The 19,666-nt window shown below is 34.6% G+C and overlaps 2 protein-coding genes across 5 annotated transcripts in view; both read left to right on the top strand.

The window, feature by feature from the left end:
• Positions 1-2,323: 2,323 nt before the first annotated feature.
• On the top strand, positions 2,324-9,043 carry LOC18048708 (GATA transcription factor 26). Its single transcript, XM_006440120.2, has 8 exons — positions 2,324-2,875; positions 4,649-5,020; positions 5,346-5,778; positions 5,961-6,033; positions 6,449-6,552; positions 6,868-7,054; positions 7,173-7,287; positions 8,074-9,043. The coding sequence occupies exons 1-8, from the start codon at positions 2,836-2,838 to the stop codon at positions 8,376-8,378; spliced, it is 1,629 nt and encodes a 542-aa protein (XP_006440183.1). The 5' UTR covers positions 2,324-2,835; the 3' UTR covers positions 8,379-9,043.
• A 6,509-nt stretch (positions 9,044-15,552) lies between these two features.
• Positions 15,553-19,666, top strand: part of LOC18048705 (histone-lysine N-methyltransferase, H3 lysine-9 specific SUVH6) — a 6,502-nt gene continuing 2,388 nt past the window's right edge. Inside the window, exons 1-2 of one of the 4 annotated variants that reach the window (XR_002906427.1) lie at positions 15,553-15,791; positions 16,214-16,885. Coding sequence is in view for 3 of the 4 variants with exons in the window: in XM_006440117.2 (XP_006440180.2) it covers positions 18,756-19,666 (911 nt within the window). In the remaining variant the exon portion in view is untranslated. Of the gene's footprint in view, positions 15,792-16,213; positions 16,886-16,909; positions 17,058-18,015; positions 18,165-18,729 lie in introns of those variants that run through there. The other 3 variants (XM_006440117.2, XM_024188265.1, XM_024188266.1) reach the window with 3 other exon arrangements.

The raw sequence follows: 19,666 nt of genomic DNA, 5'->3' as shown, positions 1-19,666 counted from the left end.
ATACAATCCATTTCCATAAACAATTTTTTTTTTTTTTTTTAAAAAAGAAAGAATTGAAGGTCATTGGTTATGCCGAAAGAGAAGATTAGGGCTCTCTACCCTCTTCTTAATTAAAGACGGGCTCCGATTTGTTGTTTTTTTTTATTTACTCGAATTTAGTTGAAGACAAGCGAACTTGTTGTGTCTCACCACATGCTTGCAATCATGCACCCTCACCCCACATTCGCTGTGCACGTGGCGTCTGCATTTCCAACCTAATTACACTCGACGGACCCACAACGCCACATCCTCGTTTACATACAACAATCAAACCGGATTATAAAAAAAGAAAAAAAAAGAGCGTGATCCTGACGTGGGGCCGCGGTCTAAATCATTTATGCAATACCTTACGTGTCCTTTAAAATAAATGTTTCGGTGTGAGTGTTCTGTACACTAACTTTGTTTCCTTATTGAGAAGATTTACCAAGGAAACTAAGAAAAGAACCGAGGAGAAGAGAAGTGGCCGATCTAACAAAGCACCATCGGTTATGAAGTTCTTTGTTGGGACCCACCATTATGTCTTGACCCCCCCCTTTTTTTCCTTTTTTTAAAGAAAAAAAGGGTTTTTTTTAATGTGCTAATAAAATTCGATAAAATTAAGAAATATCAATAATTTTAAGTGTATAAACTCTATTCATATAAACTGATAACCACCATAAATTTTAAAAAAAGTAAAAACATTTTTATAAATCATATTTATATCTTACTAAGGTCATGTTTCATTTTCTATAAAAAAGAAAAAAGTGGTATTTTTTTTGAGTGATAAGAAGTCGCATTTCATTAATATTTTTTTTTAAAAAAAGTCATATATATTTTTTATTAATGGGATCGGTCGCATCTTCCAATTATGTGATTGAATGGACGGTCCATAATCTGTATGATAAAGAGGATGTAATGTTAACAAAAACACCGTAGACATAAAAATGTATTATTAATAACATTACAATTTACGTCAAACTTGTATAACGAATGACATTTATATAGGTCGTGTTAATCTGCATGACTTTTTATTCATTGACTATTCACTGGGGAAGCCCAAAAGACTGATGATTATTGGCCGTCCGATTTTGAACATGACGTGAGTTGGCTTTGGGTCAAAATCTTTCGTTGGAAAAGCCTTGTGCTTGTAATCACACGGCTAAGATTTCTGTATTCCTGTTGGTTTTCTTAGTACGATTTTTAGACTTGTGGGTCGACCAAATTATTCAGAAAGTAAGCTGAAACCAAAAATTAGAAATAAGGAAAAAAAAATAAAAGAAAAAAAGGAAACTCACATGGGTACCAAAATCAGTCAAATTCATGGGATACCCACCGTGTATCATGGGCTTGGCATAGTATTTGTCTCGTTAAGTTTTTGTAAAATTGATGTCAATTAAAAAATAAATAAATGCTAAATTGGAGGTGGAAAAGAATAATTATATTGTAATAAATGTCCCTTTTTGTGGTGATGCTTTTGGTTTTAGCTTTTTTACAAGTCTTATCTTTACAATGACAGGCCACTTAAGTTACGTTAATCACAGCCGTACTCACTACCCTCAGATCTAAAACCTAAATTAAATTGAAAATCTTGACCGAATTACATTTCAGTGGGGCCCAATGTCGATATAATTCGAAGCTTCCCCCAATGAAATCGTCGCACATGTGAGTTGTGACCACGAAATGTAGCGTAGAGGGTGACTCTAGTTTTTCTTCCTTTTATAAATAAAGACTGATTTTAATATTTATCAACATCATGTCATCACATAAAACATACAGAACAGAATATTATTAATATTATCTTGTACAAAATACCCAAAAAAAAAAAGAAAAACATAATATACAAAGGAAAATGCCAAACAAACACCCTCTTTGCTTTTTTCACCTTTTTTGTTGTTCTCTGCCATTTATTTTTGTTTTAATTTTCTCTAAAACCATAAGTTTAATATCTGGCTTTTTTTTTTTTTTTTTTGCCCCCTTTTGGTTTAACAAAGAAGAGATGCCTATGGTCAACAGAATATATGCAATTATATTCTTTGCAATGTTTCACTTCGGAATGGGTTTTTTTAAAAAAATAATAACTGATTTTTTAAATAAGAAGAAATAAATAAATATGGAATTGAAATCTTTCAGTCTTTCTATTTTTTTTTTCTTTTGGTAACATGAAAATAATAATAATAATAATAATAATAAAAGTAAAATAAAGAGTGAGAGCTGAACATTTTACATTTTTACTTCACAATACATACAACTATACAACAACAAAAGGTCATATATTATTTATACACACAAACACTTCTCTTTCTTCTTCTTCTTCTTCTTCTGCTTCTTCTCTTTCACATTTTAACAGCCATTTAATTAGATTCTCTCTCAATGGCCTTTTACTTTTTCCATTTGATTGTACAGATTCCCAGCTGAGAAACCCATCTCTATCTTTTCATTTCTTATTGTATTTTTGTCATTATTTTTTTTTGTGATTTTTAAAATAACAATTAAATAAATAAGACCACATAACCAACCAAAAAAAAAAAAAACTGAGAAAATACTGTACTGGGTCTTTGGCTTTTAATATTTTTTCAGCAAAGCTTTGTTGCTGAGAAGCCTTTCTTGTTTGTGCCCAGCTGTGTTTGTATATGCCATATGAGGCTTGAAGAAATATAGATTAAAAAAAACAGTTTTTTTTTTTTATTCTTACAAATTTATTAATTTTCGTTTCAACTTTTGTCAATAAATTTGCCCTTTTTCCCTTTTGTTTACCAGAATTTTGTTAGAATTATTTCCTTTAAAGGGTTAAAAAAAAAAAAAAACTAAGGGAAGGACATGGGAAAGCAAGGTCCTTGCTATCACTGTGGAGTTACAAGTGAGTTCTTGTTTCTCCATTTTTTAAGGAAAAAATGTGTTCTTCAATTTTTGTATTTTATTTTGTTTGTTTGATATATGAATATGCATATTGGATGAGTAATTCTATGATTGAAGGGAATAAACTATGTGCAAAAAGCTAATGAATTGAGAATATGGGCTGTATTGTTGTGTGATTTTGCTTGTGTGTGGATTCTGAAACACAGCTGTCTTGTTTATTTGAACTGATACTGCTTTCAATTCCAGTTTTTCATTGAGTCCAAGTACTCAGTTTTTCTTGTTTGACTGTCTATCACAGTTTTCAACTTGTTTCAGAGTTGAGTTTGGACTCTTCATCAAATTGTTGGAAATCACTTTGTCAATATCAGATTGAGAAATAGCTCAAGCTGAACTTTTTGTATGAATTTTTTGCTTACTGAATTATTCAATATGAGAAAAAAATAAATGTAGTTTCTACAACATCAGGAATGTGAATTTTTTTTAGCTTAGTTTAACCTCAGTGGCGAATCTATTGCCCACATTCCTGTTTTTAAAGAGTGAATCCAATGTAGGATTAGAGCTGAAGAGTACTTGCTAATAAGTGCTTGAACTGTTTTTACTGATTAACTTGTGCTGCTTCTCCAACTGCTTATTGAAATTACTTTCATTTAGTTACTTTTATTTCAGTTCAAAACTACTTTCTTCCGTTTTCTTGATGTTGAGCTTTTGTTTCTAATTGCATCCTATTGTCTTTTGAAGTTGACAAACTCTCCCATTCACCTGCTAAGAAGTTTCTTGAACTAGTTCCAAATGCATCATTACGTTATTTGTTTGTCTGTGAAAGTGTGCAGCACAACATTTGTTTTTGATTTCCCGCAAGCATTTGTTGGGACTGAGCTGTGAGTGAGGTTTATTAAAGTTGCTTCTCCTTAGTTGTAGCAACTTCAGTGTTATCTTCAATGCCAACACTATTCTTTGGCATAGAAGTTGGAATGATGCAAATTTGAATCAATGTTGAATAGGTTTTGGATAGCCAAACACTCAGAAATGGTCATGTTGAGAGGAAACCTCAAGACCAATACCAGATGGTGGTGTAACGAGGAAGAAAATTCTATTTCTTTGTACATGTAATTAGAGTATCTATGAGAATTATGCCCTTGTTCCACCCTAAAGGTCAATGCCTTTATTTATATATTTTGATAAGAAGCTCAGTAGAGAAAGAAAGGAAAAATCGGGAAGAAAGAGCAATGGCTTTGTTGATCACTTAGAAAAGGCCTGATCATAAATTGCTTATGATGAGAGGAGGTGCATCCTAAATCCTGTTTTAGTTTGGGTACAGAAAGAGTGAGAATATTGATATGTTGAATCGACATGAACAAATATTGAAATCCGCCACATGAAAGATGTATATTAGCCCAAGCCTGAGAAGCTATTTCTATTAGAAATTTACTGGAATGCTTTTCATATCCATTTCTCCCAAATATATACTTCTCTCGGTGATTAGCTTTCTATCTTCTATTCAAAATCTCTTTGTTGTTTCACCTGTATTTGTTAACAACTCTTGTCCAATAGAGCCTTCATCCTTGTCTATGCATTAGCTGAAGTGCATATTTTGACAAATCATTTTCCTGCTGAATGTTCCTGCTGTTTGTGTGGCTGTTAAATTTATTGACAATGAGGAGCTCTAGATGACCATTAGTTCATCTTCTAAGTCTATCTTACTTACATATTTAATCATATTTGTAAATGGATTTATTTGATGTCTATTATTGCTAACAATCAAGTGTTGTAATAGGCACTCCTCTTTGGCGCAATGGGCCTCCTGAGAAGCCTGTACTGTGCAATGCCTGTGGATCTCGGTGGAGGACAAAGGGAACTCTTGCAAACTATACCCCACTTCATGCTCGGGCTGAACCAGATGATTATGAGGATCACAGGGTTTCCAAAGTTAAGAGCATATCTATTAACAAGAACAAAGATGTGAAAGTTCTCAAGCGAAAGTCAAATTATGACAATGTGGTAGTTGGGGGTTTTGCCCCTGATTACAACCATGGATACCGGAAGGTTGTTGATGAAGACACAAGTAATAGATCTAGTTCGGGGTCTGCCATATCTAATTCTGAGAGCTGTGTACAATTTGGGAGTGCAGATGCTAGTGATTTGACAGGTTGGGCACTCAATAAAGTTCATCTTCGTTGCCCCTTTTGAGTGAAATTTTTTTATACCAGGCCATCACTAGAGTTGCATAATCCATTGCTCAGTTTCATGTAAATTTTAAAAAGAGTTAAGAACATTGGTATTGCGTCAGCTACCGTATGATATATGAATCCAGTAAATTAGAGAAAAGTAACTTAACTGTTCCAGAATCTATCTGTGTGGAATGCCAACTGCTTGCTTGACTAGTTCAAGTGCCATTGATTCAATAATTTATCGACCTTACTGTGCTTGGTAATTCTGCCTCTGAAGTATTTTCCTGATGCTTTTCTTGTCAGGTCCAGCCCAATCAAATGTGTGGGACTCGGTGGTACCTTCTAAGAAGAGAACCTGTGTCAATCGTCCAAAGCAATCTCCAGTTGAGAAGCTTACTAAAGATTTGTATACTATTTTACATGAACAACAGTCTTCATACTTCTCTGGATCATCAGAAGAGGATTTGCTTTTTGAAAGTGAAACACCAATGGTGTCTGTCGAGATAGGACATGGAAGTGTTCTCATTAGACATCCCAGTTCCATAGCACGAGAAGAGGAATCTGAAGCTAGTTCCTTGTCAGTTGAAAACAAACAGTACTTAGTAAATGAGTCATACTCTCGTTCTGCAACCCTTCATGTATATAATGATTACCAGGGTGTAAACTTTTCAAGTCGTAACATGGACAAAGCAAAGAACTTCATTGAACAAGGCATGCAACAAGATCAACTTAAGAGGTAACTTCTTTGGGAATGGTAAAAACATATGAAAGCCCTTTTGTCAATTATCTATTTTTAAGAGATTGAAAACAAAAGTAATGGTTTCTAATTTAAACCCTCCCCTATATAATGAGCATGCAACATAACTACAAAATGGAGATTATTAGCTTGGTTAACATTTCTGTTTTTTGGCATTTCAGGGACAAATCTCAGCAGGAAAAATTACAAATCCTGGGGAGTCATAATTCACCGCTATGTGAAATAGACTTGAATGTAAGTGGTATTAAGTTGGTCTTTGTCTGGTGGTCATACAAAAACCATTGATTTGAACTTGATGTTATCTGTTAGCATTCTACTGAGAAGGCTTTGGTAAAATTATATATATATATATATATATATATATATTGAAGCTTACTTTCAGCTGTGCATTTCTCAATATGAAGCATGTCAAACTGAGTTATGTATATGGTATATGGGTTACCGTGTTTCACTTTCTCATTGTTATGCACTCTCAAAGTTTCACTTTGAATTTCTTCTGAAGGATCTTTGTGAATCTACCCTAAATTACTCATACAGCAGTGTGACTTGCATCGTTGTATTTATCTATTGTGCAGAATATTTCTGCTTGAACATTGTTCTGTTTTAAATTGTTGAGAGATATCATGGTCAGTATTCATATTTGGTGTAGGATATTCTCAATTTTAAGGAGTTTGTGGGACACTTGACGCACGAGGAGCAGCAGCAATTACTGAAGTATCTACCTCTTAATGACACCACCGTATTTCCAGATAGGTCAGTCTCTTTCTCTTACATGTCTTTTATGCTATATGCAAGTGAATGTAGAGAATTTTTGAAATATGATCTATAGTGAAATAATGAATAAGGTTTCATTGCAGTGTAGTAAGGATAATCACACCAAATTGGATTGCAAGTGTGATATGCATAATAACCAAACCAATGGAATCCGGTCTTGAATAATGAGCAATTGATGGTCCTATTATGCATATTCAAACATTGGTGTTGAAGCAATTCATTTCATGTGGAATTTTAAAGAAAAGGTTTCAATTTTGAGGTGCATTATTGATGATATCATTGTTGCATGTGCAGCCTCAATAGTATGTTTGATAGCCTTCAATTCAAGGAGAATATATCTTCCTTTCAGCAACTGCTTGCAGAAGGGGTTTTTGATCTCTCATTCCTGGGGGTGGCAACCGAAGACTGCAGGACATTGAAAAGGCTTGCGTTATCTAATTTGACAACATCCAATTGGGTGGAGCACTATCAATCACTCAAGGTTTAAATTGAGTTTTTATTTGAATATCATTACTTTAAAATCTTTATCAGAACTTTTATTCCTTGGAAAGTTGATTGACAATTATCTTGCTAATTATTAGCTCACTTTATGGTTGCAGAAGTGTAAGAGTGGTACTGGAGGGTCATATGTTTCAAGAGGGCCAGATGCCGCTGCATCAAATAACATAATAAATGCCAAGAGATTACGTGATGGCCAAAATCAAAAGTTTCCAGGTTAGTCAAACTTGTGATAATGTGTCATTGAATGTTTCTGATCAGGTAAACACTACAAAAGGTTGGAGAGGTTCATTGATTCCCAACGTTGAAGACACAACTTAGGCTCTCCAATGAACAAAGAGAAACCAAACGGGAGACTAATAAATAGGATTATGATAAGCTGAAGGGTACTTTGTTCCTAGCAAGTATAACATGCACTAGGATTACCGATGTGGTTAAAATCAATCCTTCCAATCTAGGCTTCAATCCCGGATCTGTAATTTCTGTTCACATAATTTCCAATTGCTTATGGCACACAGTTTTAAGTTCCGTTGCAGTAAACATATACATGCAATATCATAGAGGATACACATTTCTTTCTGTTGACACAGTTAAGCCTCAACAATTTCCCCTACATACATATTCTGTCCCGATAATCCTAAGGACCTGACACTCACAAATACCACTACCACTTTTAGAGGATAGATTTTTGGGGAAATTTTAATGAAACAGATGATTGGCTTAAAACATCTTTAGCACAGATTATGGATAATATATTAGAAATTTGAATTAATCTCTGTTGGTGCACCGTTGCATGTGTGGATACATCTAAACTCAAAGACGTCTTTTCAATTTGAAGGGTTAGTGTTGACAACTTGGTTGACTAACCCCATGATCAAGTGACAGGCTTTTGTAATGGCATAATAAATACATCACAGTATAAATTGATTGTCAATGGTCTTCTGTAACCATTACAATATTGTACATTGGAACTGCTCCCTAAAAGTATCTTTGCTCTTTCAGAAGCAAAAAATATTATGAAGAGCCCCAAAAGGGTGACTGTGAAGGCTACCTATGAAAACAAGGAATTCATGGAAAATGATGGCTCTTGCTTTAGTCCAAGAAGTTTATTTGCCTTGCCTTCTGATGGTAGCTCCCTCATGCTCGAATCTCTGCATTTTGTTGATGAAAGTTCTGATCAAGATCTGCTGCTGGACGTGCCATCCAATGGCTCATTTCCACAGGCAGAGCTCCTTCACCCATCTTTAAGTTTTGGCCAACAGGCAAGCAGTAGTAGCTCAGCATACCCGAATCATGCCCGACCATAGCAGAATTGGTCCAAATAGTACTTTGATTACTAGGGCCATGTAAGTCTGCAGACTGCCTCCTTCAGTGCTTGTCCGATGGATGCTCTATGCATGCCAACTACTAAAGTTCTGTGAATGACGTTTGCTGGTTGATCTTTTTCCCTTGATCTTTTCGAACATGGAATGCTAAGAGATAAATTTGGCTTGGGTGGGCTTTTTTGTATAGGTTGACAACAGACTGTAATATATAGCTCAAGATGCTGTAGAGGGGCGATTTTCAGAGTTATGTATGCAAATATAATGTTTGCCATGCAAAATAACTTGCCACATCCTCTTGGAGCCGTTGCTTCAGTTTCATAGATTTTACCCAGCCACAAAGGGAGGGATGCATGTGAATTAAGTTGGTAAGTAACCATTATATTTATGCTTCTTGGCTGGACAACTGCATAGTTCAGTTGGTCATGTCAGTCCCGAAGATATATGGGAAAAGAAGAAACGTTCGCTCTTTTGATGCTTATTGTGAATAATCGACTTCATTAGTGGGTCAATCATTCTAGGATGTAGGAACAGTGATCTGTAAGATCATATTTTACGTTGCTAGTTGATTCTCTTAGATGTGAGAATATAAGAACTTTGTGCACATCAATTTGAACATAGCTTAATACCATTAGCCCGGTTTAAATAAATTGTGCACGACCACCAAACATCACTACTTATTTGAGCATTTGAAAATGCTCAACGTAACTTTGTAGAATTACCCGGTTAAATCTTATGAACAACAAAGATGAAATACTTATTACACATCTAAAATTTTACTTATTTCTTGTTTGGGCGGATTATCAATTCTCTGTGCTAAAAAATGGGGGCATCATTTCCATGAACAACTAACCGGTTAATGAGAATCCATTAATAAGCAAAGTCTGATGACCTCATGAAGTTTTATCCGCAGAAAAACTGCAAGATGGATCCCTATAACTATAAGAGCAATAAAAGAAAACTCCCAAAGTCAAATTGTGCAACTGCATACAGCCGATGCACGTGCATTTGAAGAGAGCCAATCATAGATTCATAGTGCTATTATCCTGACTTGGGAAAGCAACATTTTGCCTGATTGCCTCAACATATTAAATCAACTATTTTAAATTTCAATTTAACAGGTACGACTATGCATTGATAGATATGTAAATACTTATATAATGTACATTTCCTGAAATGAAGGGGAAGAATGAGAATAGCTATAAATACCTTGTTTCTTCTTTGACAAATTTTAGCAAAATCCTTTTCAATTGGATCCTTAAATTTAGGCTAAGTAACAGGGCTTGACTTCATACAATAAATAAGTCCAACCAACAACTGTCTTATCAAACCAGTATTACACACACATAGAGCTCAGTTAAGGAACACTAGTAGCTGAAATATATATAGTTATGTACAAGATTTTTTGCGTAAAAATGTGTTGATGCTCCAAAGTCCAAACACGCACCTCATGTAAAGCTCCCAAACCAAGTAACACCGACAGCATCCCATTATTGATCCACAAATGCACTTATCTTCCAATTTATAAGTTCAATATGCTCCAACATACATCCTCCCATTGGTAACAACCAACAATAACATCCCTAACTGTATAGGCCAGCAGCAGTTGGGGAAACAGGTTCACATCCAAGAACAATAGGATTTCCAAAACCTCTGTTCAGTTCGAAACCCATCATACCAATGTCCATAAAAACCCTATGTCCACTTATATACATGTTATAGATGATTCTTTATCTCATAGCTACGGAAAAGACAAGCCCCGACTCTTTGCAACATCCAAGATGCTTTTACTCTCAAGGCTATGATCATAATCACAATTCCTTGCCAGCATCCTCAAGACATCCAAAAGCGTGATCTCCTTATAATCATTCCTAGCATCCCTCTCTCCCTTTCCACAAATTGTCACCGGCAATGAGCGTATCGCGCGAGTTCTTCTCCCCATTTCACATGAGTTATGAACGCTTGGACCAGTATACCTATACTTGTCAATGTCCTCTTTGCTCTTTCGCCCCGAAATTGAAGTTCCCTTACCATTTCCATTGTTGCCTACTGATCTATAACCTTCCCCATTTCTTATAATGCGCTCTAAACCTTCACTAAATCTTAAATCCCTATCAGTAGCTTCAGTTTCTAATCCTAAATTGTCAGTTGAAAAGTCTAGCTTCCTTTTGGAAGAACTATCTCCACTAGCTTCACTACTTTGATTACTTTGATGAGATTTATATTCGTGATTGTACGGACTGCCTTTATTAGAATTCAATTTCTCCAAAGATTTCATTATTTTCTTTACACTTTCCCCTAAACATCGTTTTGGAGATTCCGAACGAAAACTGTTATCCGAAATTTTCGATTTTTTCTTTAGAGATTCGATTAGACGTTCACTGGCAGCTAATTCTCTCTTCAGAACCCTAATTTTGTTTAATTCAGATTGAATTACCTCGTTTGCACTGCCGGATCTCTGCGTCAACTCCACCTCTGTGAACCCTAAATCGGTATCCGTCCCCAAATCGACCGTCTTTTCGCCCTCCGTACAACCCCCTTCAGCTTCTTCTTCAATAACAACCCTTTGATTATCTCGATGATCGTCGGAGCTGGAGATTAGGGTATCTTCAGGTGGGGTATGGAAAATTTCGTTATCTTTAAGGGCATTATTGTCATTCTCGTCGTTGTCCGACATACTATCAGGAGGAGTAATCATCATGATGCCGGTTAATTGCTCGTCAATTTCCCCGGAAGCTTGCGGGTCCTCTTCCGGTTCGCCCACGAACCGACAGTGACGCAAGTGTTCTTCCTGGGAGGATGACACCTGGCAGAGTTTGGTGATTGAGGCGAAAGGATCGTCGGCTTCCATTTTTCAGGTTTGAAATTTTGGGCGAAAGGTGAAGTGGGGAGAATTTCGGAACTATTCTGATTTCAATTTTAGGGTTTTGTCTATTTATTGGCGGCTTCATCGTTTTTGACTTTTTGGTCCTTTTGAAGGATTCCCGCCCTTTTTTGTATCAATCAACGGCCGGTAATAAGATCAACGGTGGATATTTAAAGCATTTTGCAAATTTTACCATTTTCCATTAAATTTGTGAATTTTGTTTACTTATGATATTTTTCTAATTATATATTTATAAAAAAAAATATTTTTTTTTTTAGTTTTTTATCTAATTGAAGTTATAACTTAAACGAGCCATGGCCAACTTGTACAGTTTGTTTTAAGAACTTTCAATCTTTCATTCCACACTTTCATGTGCCTTGCTGACTTCTTATTTCAAAACAACAAGTCATTTCTTCAACCTTCCCTAAAATCAAATCAAATGAACTTGTTTCGTTTGCACCAGCAAAGCTCGATTTCAATATTTGTTACAACTTGAATCTGCCTTCACTTATTGTAAACTGCTACATGCTTCAAATCTCTTATTAAAGAGCAAAACTAAGATGTTTTTCCTGGAGAATTTAATCATAATATAGTTTCCCGAATATTTTAATCAAAGGTTACAAAATTACGTGCAATAATCATTGGGGTGTTAGGAAGTTAACTGCTACTTTGGTTCTATGCTTTCCGTGCCTAGTTTTTTTTGTCTTTAATTTGTGAAACTTTTTTCCTTCGGGAAGAGAGAGTTACACGTTACTCATATGTATAGGTTCTGTCTAATTGTTTCCAAAAGGTCCATAACGTTGTAAATAAGGAGATTTAGTATTAAATTTAGGAAAACATCATTAAAGTGGACAACACAGAGAATGTTGAGGGAGGAGGAAATATTAAAATCAATGTGACATTCATGAAAATATTTGTATCTAAAATTTGTTATAAAAATTATTCTTTGTCATTTTGTGGTCGATCGATAAATTCGAGGCTCGTCCTCATTAATTAACATTTTTTTTAAAGATTTTTAAGATTGAGATATTAAAATCTAGTACTTTTCCCTTCTTTTTTTTTATTTTTTTTTAATAATATAGTACTTGCGAAAGCTAAAGACGAAGGTAATAATTTAAATATTATGTTTATTAGTGAAACAATGACATTATGGATATAAAATGGGTTTGATTTGAGTTGGGTTGGGTTCGGTTTTAGGCTTTTAGTTTATATTAGCTCGACCCTGGAAAAAGCCACCCTGACTTGGTTCTGTGCTTTTTGGAAAATTTATAAAAAAAAAATCCTAAAACTTTTGAGTTTTTCTTTTTAAATTGAACCCGATAACTTTTTAATATCACAACTAGCAAAATGATATTTTTTGGATAAAAACATCCCCCACATTTTAGATCCCTATTTGTCACACATAATGTGACTATGTGATCAAGTACTAGTCGCCTTGTCTGTGTATATATTTTGGGTTTTGTTCCAATATTTTTTTAACTCGAATTTTTGTTATTTTCAATAGTTTTTTTTATCTGTGAACTCAAATTAAGTACTTTAAGAATTCACATTATTTTATGAATTAAAAATAACAACATTTAAAAAAAAATTCACATAAATTTCAAACTTAAACCCTTAACTTAAAACATTAAAAAACACACATTGTGTGATACACTAACCTTAGCTTTAGGATTTATAATTGATGATTATATCTTTAGTTATGTATTGCTACATTTGTTTGATGAATTTGGTAATTTGTTGAAAGTGATGGTGTTTGATGATTTTGTGAAGCAGTGAGATTTGATGATTTTTTAAGAGTGGTATTGCTTTGGTAATTTTTTGAAAGTGATGAGGCCTATTCGGTTTAAAAACATTGTATTGAAATACAAGTATGCAACCCAAGAGGGGGGGTGAATTGGGATTTTAAAAATTATACAATACAATTCTCTCAACAATTTAATCTATTGCCTTAATCAAATTGAAAACAATAAATTCAATCATGCACAATATTAAAAGAGTAAGGGAAGAGAAAACAAACACAAAGATTTTTACGTGGTTCGGCAATCTCCGCCTACGTCCACGCCTCCAAGCTCACCGGGCTTGAGGATTTCACTAAGCTAGCCTCCCAAGGCTTCAAACGCTTACAATTGACTTCCAATGTGTCAATGGACCTTTACAACAAGAGATTATCCCCAATCTCTTAACCCAAGTGTATCCCAACACTTACAATCACTCAAAGTAGAAGATTACAAATTGTTTTTCTCTCACACAATATTTAAGATTAGAAATCAATGCCCAATGTGTGAATAGATGAAGAGAGAATGTGTTTAAAGCTTAATGAAGATTGTATTCTCGAATATAAGCTCAATGATTGTGTTGTGATCAATCTTGTTTGAATTTGGATGAGCTTATTTATAGTTAGAGCTGAAAATCTAGCCGTTACAAACTGTCGGACAGAAAACGGTTCGCCGTTAACCATAAACGGTTAACCGTTTCGTTTGGTCAAAGTTACCGTTGGGCCAAATTTCAAATAAACGATTAGCCGTTTAGGCTTACCCTTTCGCCGTTAATTTCCAGAAACCTGCAAAACAAATTTAGTTTAACCGCTCTTACTAAACGGTTCAAGGTTAGCAATCTGGAAATAATCGGTTAACCGTTTTCAGTAAACGGTTCACCGTTAGTTTCCAGAATCATCATTTTAACAATACTTTGCAGAACATGCTTTCTGGAAATTATCGGTTAGCCTTTTTTAAATAAACGGTTAGCCGTTTGCTACAGTGATTGCTACAGTAACCTGCACGGTGCACTTTTTTTAAAATTTACAGTTTGACCATAAAACTTTACAAAACTGTACTATAACCCAAAACGTTATGAAACTTTATAAATATGTCCAATTTCAGAATTTCTAAGTAATGCTTTGTTAATCCCAAAACTTTCTGAAATTATGTTATAGCCTAAAATGCTATGACACTTTTCAAATAAGTCCTTCACCAAAATTTCAAGCAATACTTGTTTATTTCAAAGTTTTCAAAATGTTTCAATTAAACTATAAACTTTGAAAAACAACCAATTTCATAAAATCATTTTTCCATTAAATATGAAACATTTATAATGTGAAAATAATGATTTATTTAAAAAGAATAAAAACAATCAATTTCATAAAATCATTTTTCCATTAAATACAAAACATTTATAATGTGAAAATAATGATTTATTTAAAAAGAATATTAAATAATTTGAGCTTAAAAGATTAATCATTCTTAATCTTGTTTGTTATCATCAAAATCAATATTATAGAAACATATATGTTAACATGTATTTGGCCAGTTATGATAACAATAAAAGTTAAGAGTTAGTTTCAAAAAATCCAAAGATTTTAAGACTATTTTCCAAGTTTGGTTTCCCCCCCCCCCCTCAAATTTCGTTCGGGAAAAAAAATCAAATATTTTAATAGTTAAAAAAGGAAAAAATTTAAAATTTAAAATTTAAAATGTTTTTTGTGGAATTTTGGGCTGGACCTTAACAATTTTAGTCTTAAATGGACCTAAGTCTTAGTGGACTTTTGATTCACAATGTAGCGTGTAGTGTTTAGAAATAAAAAGAGTAGGCCTGTTGACATTCCTTTAAATTCCTTCTAAAACCCCTCTTTAACCAAAATTATTTAAATAATAAAAATATCTTTTTTTTTAATGAATATTTGATTAAATATTTAAATAAATTATTCTTTTAATAATTTTTTCTGCCCGTCCTATTTCATAATTTATATTTAAATTATAAGTAAAAGTATTATTTTGAGAAACTTTAAGAGTTTATAATTATGAAAGTAGAAATTAGGTAACAAGATAAGAATAATTTACGCTTTTTGAATTCGTATAAATTTATAAATAAAAATATTAAAAAATTTTTAAGATAAAATTTAATGATGGGATGTGGACTTTTAATTTATATGTTAATATTTTATAAATTAATTTAAGGTATTTTAAAGAATAATGTAATTAAATTTTTTTAAAAGTTGTTGAAACTTGAAAGTTTCAGTCAAATAAAAAATTGCAAACCTTTTTCAGATGTGCGATTAGAGAATTTAATTTGATCTGAGGAACTACATAATGCCGTAAAAACAAAAATAATCAGGGACACGTGCACAAACCAAATTTATTTTTTGACACGCTCTTACAGCGAAAGGAAACTTCATTTTTGACTGGGTCATGCCTAAACAGTGACGGTGTAAGGGTAAGCAAGTAACTCGTGGTTTTCCGTTTTAGCGCCAAGGATTATTATTACTTACACCTGCCCACCGCAGTGAGCGAGCGAAATAATTCTAATTTTGGGAAGCACCTCACGACGTCGTTTATGACCGCCTTTAAATCAGAACCTCGTTTTTCACTCGCCTTAAAGCATGAATGTGAAGATAACAAATTTATTTTTCATTTTTCCAATACATCACACTGCACTTTTCGGAGAGGCCAAAACCTAAATCATTTCCGATATTGACTGTCGTGCAGTTAGATCTTGTGCTTTATTGACCGTTGATTCAGTCTAAATTCCAAATCCAGGTCTATTATTTACTTCTATATTTTGTGCTTCTGGTGGATTTTTTAAAAATTAATTTGATTAATTGGCTTCACTGAGAAAAATGCTGGAATATTGTGTGTTATTTAACTGAAGATAGCATTTTCGTTTTTTTTTTATAATTAGTTCAATTACTAGGTTTTAATCATTTTGATACTCGCATAATTGTTGTCTTCAACTTTTGTTTAGGTTTAATTTGATTGTTGTGATTATGAGATTTGTAGCTCAAATTCTGTGTGCTTACTGAGAAGATGCTGGAAAATGGCCTGAATTAGAGCCTGAATCTTTGTTTGTTCATTTGTTGTTTTATTATTTTTTAAAGCCTAGTTAGTTATATAATGACATATGATTTTATTTTCATGGATTGTTTACTGTCGATTTTTCTCATTTTCTTTCCATGTATTAGATTCTGAGCTTTGGGGTATGTATGTTCTGTTTGGTTTCCTAGAAAACAAGGTAAAAGAAACTTTTGCAGCCATTTGTTTAGTAGGATATTACATATGTAGACATGAGATACTGTTAGCATATTTAGTGTCGGCATCTTATTGTAAATCATTGAAGAATTTGGATCACTTTTGCATGAAGCAAGAAGAAACACCTGTGCTTTACTTGTGGAGAATAAGGTTCCATTATTAGAAGACTCCATCCGTTATAAGTAGATTTGGCATTTATTGCACTCTTTATTAGGGTTTGACATGTAACATATAAAGGAGGAGTTTCACTCATTGAATTTAACATTGTATATTCTGTGAACTTGTGATTAAGATTTCTATGTATTCTTGAGTGGAGAAGTATTTTAGGTTTGCGTCATTCAACCTTCCAATGTCTATCTGAACTTATGATTAACATCTTAGGGAGAAGTACTTTAATTGTGCCTATTCTCTAAACTCTATTGCGATTATGATCTTAGAGAGAAGCATTTTAGGTTTGCATCTATTCTCTAAACTCTATTGTGATTAAGATCTTCAGGAAAATTATTTCATGTTTGCTTGTGTTGAAGAGATGGAAGACTTGAGTCTTCAACCTTCCATTGTTTATTTTCTAAACTCGTATTGTGATTAAGATTTTCGGGAGAAGTATTTTAGGTTTGCTTGTGTTGAAGGGATTTCAAGGAAGCAGTAGACGATTTGCAACGATTGAAGGAGTTCAAGTTGCAGCAGACATTGAAGTCAAGTGGTGATTGCTAAGCAAGTTCATTGGGTTTGGTTTCACCAAGGGGACCAATACTCTTAATTGAATAAGTCCAAGAGGTTGTAATCTTTATTACTTAGTGAATTAATTAAAATTTAGGCATGGGTCGTTGTGGGTGTGTCCCCGTCCAAGGACTTAGGTAGTCGTTGTGGGTGGGGCCCTGTCCGTCAGGGGTGGGCAAACTCAGGTTTAGATAAACCCAATTGGGTTTCGAGTTAATCAGGTTGGGAAAAAGTCATCTGAACTCAACCTGAGTTTTTGTTCTGATCCAAGCCGAACATGAATTTAGGTTTAATTCGGATTGGAGTGGGTTAGGGTTAGATATAGATATAGAAATACAATACATAGAACAATATCGGGTTTAGATGTCTTGCTAATTCCGAAGTCAAGTTTATTTAAATTCAAACAATAAACCCCATTTTACAATTAATTTCAAAATTTTGAAATTAATTATTTAATATAATATAGTCATATACCATGAAAAACTTGGTGATGGTGGCTGTCGAGGTGGAACAAGCTGCAGGCTGGTGGAGCAAGCGGCAGCAGGTAGATTGCATCGGTGCGTTGCGGTAGCAGCAGGCAGCAGCAGTTGCGGTGCGGCAGATTGCTGTGGCACTTTGTAGCAGCAGCGATGGCTTGACTTCGTGCAGTCACGTCGGTTACTGCTGGCTGCTGCTTTGCACGGTTGTGTCCTGATTTCTATGTGTGTGTGTGCGCACGCGGCAGTGCGTGCCTGTGGCTGCTCAGTGTTTCCAACCTCCGGGGCCTGAGCTGCATGTGTCGTGTGTCTGTGTGTGGTGTACTGGTGTGAGTGCTGTGGTCATGTGCTCTGTGTGTGATACTGTGGTTTACAGATTTAGAATTTTGAGTTTTGTTTGTAACTTTGTGTGCTGCGGCTCTGCGTGTGTGAGTGTGAGTTTTGTTTACAGATTTCATTTCGATTAGGTTTACTGGTTTAGTTAATTTTATAGTTTTGTTTTAGATTTTTTTTTTGACCCAACCCAATTGGATCTTCAGATTGGATCATGTTGTAGTAAACATCACTCAATCGGATTGCACAAGTAATCTGATCCAATCCGAACCTGAACCTGAGATCGGATCGGGTTTGCGTCACCCCTCCTGTCTGTGGACTTAGGTAGTGTTCATGGGCGTGGCTCCATCCGTAGGTAATTGTTGTGGGCATGGCCCTGCAGACGTAAGAAGTCCTCATAAATCTTATGTCCCCTTTATCTTTATTTTTATTTTTTATTTTTACTTTCAATAATTTTTTTAACTAAATTTGGCTGAGTTTATAAACCGATCCAACAGATACTAATCTCTTATGTTGTTTGACTCATGTTGTTGTTTGCTTTCATTTATGCAAGGATTGTTAAATGTTGTTTAATTTAGTCTTTATGGGACCTGGAGACTACTGTAATTCTGAATCTTGAGATTCTTAGTAGTCTGCTATATCTAGTTTCTTCATATAAGGCTTTCTTTAATCTGTTTAATTCTGCGAAGGCATTTGCTTAAATTTCTGTTTAGTTAATGCAAAAAATTTAGTACAATTGCATTGTTCACTATTCAGTTATAAGTTTGTTGTTACTTCTCTTTTCTTACGTTCATCTTTTGGCTCATGGGAGTCTTTGCTCATTTGGTTCACCTTGTTGCTGTTATGCTCAATATTTAGTTTCTGAGTTATAATTGCTTTTTTTAATCTAGAGATTAATGATGATTATGTTTATTTTTCAGGTTGTTTTAATATTTCATGAGTTGGGATGGGGGTTATGGACAGTTTGCTGCAGACAGAGTCAGCTAGAGTTGTTTCATTACCTAATGGTAGTCATTCTGATGGTAGGTTGGGAAAAGCGCCTATGGAAAATGGCCACTGTGCTTCGCAAGGTGGTCCCAAGCATAAGCGGCGAAAAATTTCTGCTGTTCGAGATTTTCCACCCGGGTGTGGACCGTCTGCCTCAAGGATCAATTGGATACCTAATGAAGAAGCCATTGTTGGTGTAGTTAGGCCTGATGCTGAAAATGTTGTTGTCTCATCTAATCATGTGGATATGCTGGATCTAGTTAGTGCTGACCCGAATGGAACATTGTTGCTAGACACCGAAAATGTAAACACTTCAGGAGGCAAAATTTATGATGGGTCAAAAAATTTGAACATGATGCATATTGGTGTTTCAGATGAAGAGATGGTCCTGCAAAGTGGTTCAAAGGCACTATCCTCACCTAATTCGCGAAATGCTGTTCCACATTTAAGTAATCTGGAGAGAATTTTGACTAGAAATTATCCTCCTAGGAGAAGAGTTTCTGCTATCAGAGACTTTCCTCCCTTCTGTGGGCAAAATGCTTCAGTTCTTGGTAAAGAAGAGTGCATGGAAGCACATCCTTCTTTTAGGAGTTCACCTCAAGAGGAGTCTGATTCCAAAGGCAAACCATTAAAAGAGACTGTGAAGACTGATGAAAACCAAATCAGAGTGAACGGTTATGATGGAGATGTTTGCATGAATGAGTTTGGAGGCGATGTTTCTAAAATCACCAGTGGTAAAGTTCTTGCTGATTTTGAAGAGCATGCTACCATGGAAACAAAGAGTGAAACCTTAGCAACTTCTTCTAAGAAAATGATGACAGTTGCTCAGGAAGATACGGGTGAAATGAGTGTTGTATGTCCTCATGCAAC

The sequence above is a fragment of the Citrus clementina genome, unplaced genomic scaffold, assembly GCF_000493195.1.
Source record: "Citrus clementina cultivar Clemenules unplaced genomic scaffold, Citrus_clementina_v1.0 scaffold_3, whole genome shotgun sequence".
Classification (NCBI taxonomy): Eukaryota; Viridiplantae; Streptophyta; class Magnoliopsida; order Sapindales; family Rutaceae; genus Citrus; species Citrus x clementina.
This window is presented reverse-complemented; position numbering and strand designations above follow the sequence as displayed.

Bases quoted from the DNA above. Each gene is read 5' to 3' on its own strand.
- LOC18048708 (XM_006440120.2), top strand. From the start codon at position 2,836: ATGGGAAAGCAAGGTCCTTGCTATCACTGTGGAGTTACAA. The intron at 2,876-4,648 runs GTGAGTTCTTGT...GTGTTGTAATAG, and splicing joins CTATCACTGTGGAGTTACAA to GCACTCCTCTTTGGCGCAAT. The intron at 6,553-6,867 runs GTCAGTCTCTTT...TTGCATGTGCAG, and splicing joins ACCACCGTATTTCCAGATAG to CCTCAATAGTATGTTTGATA.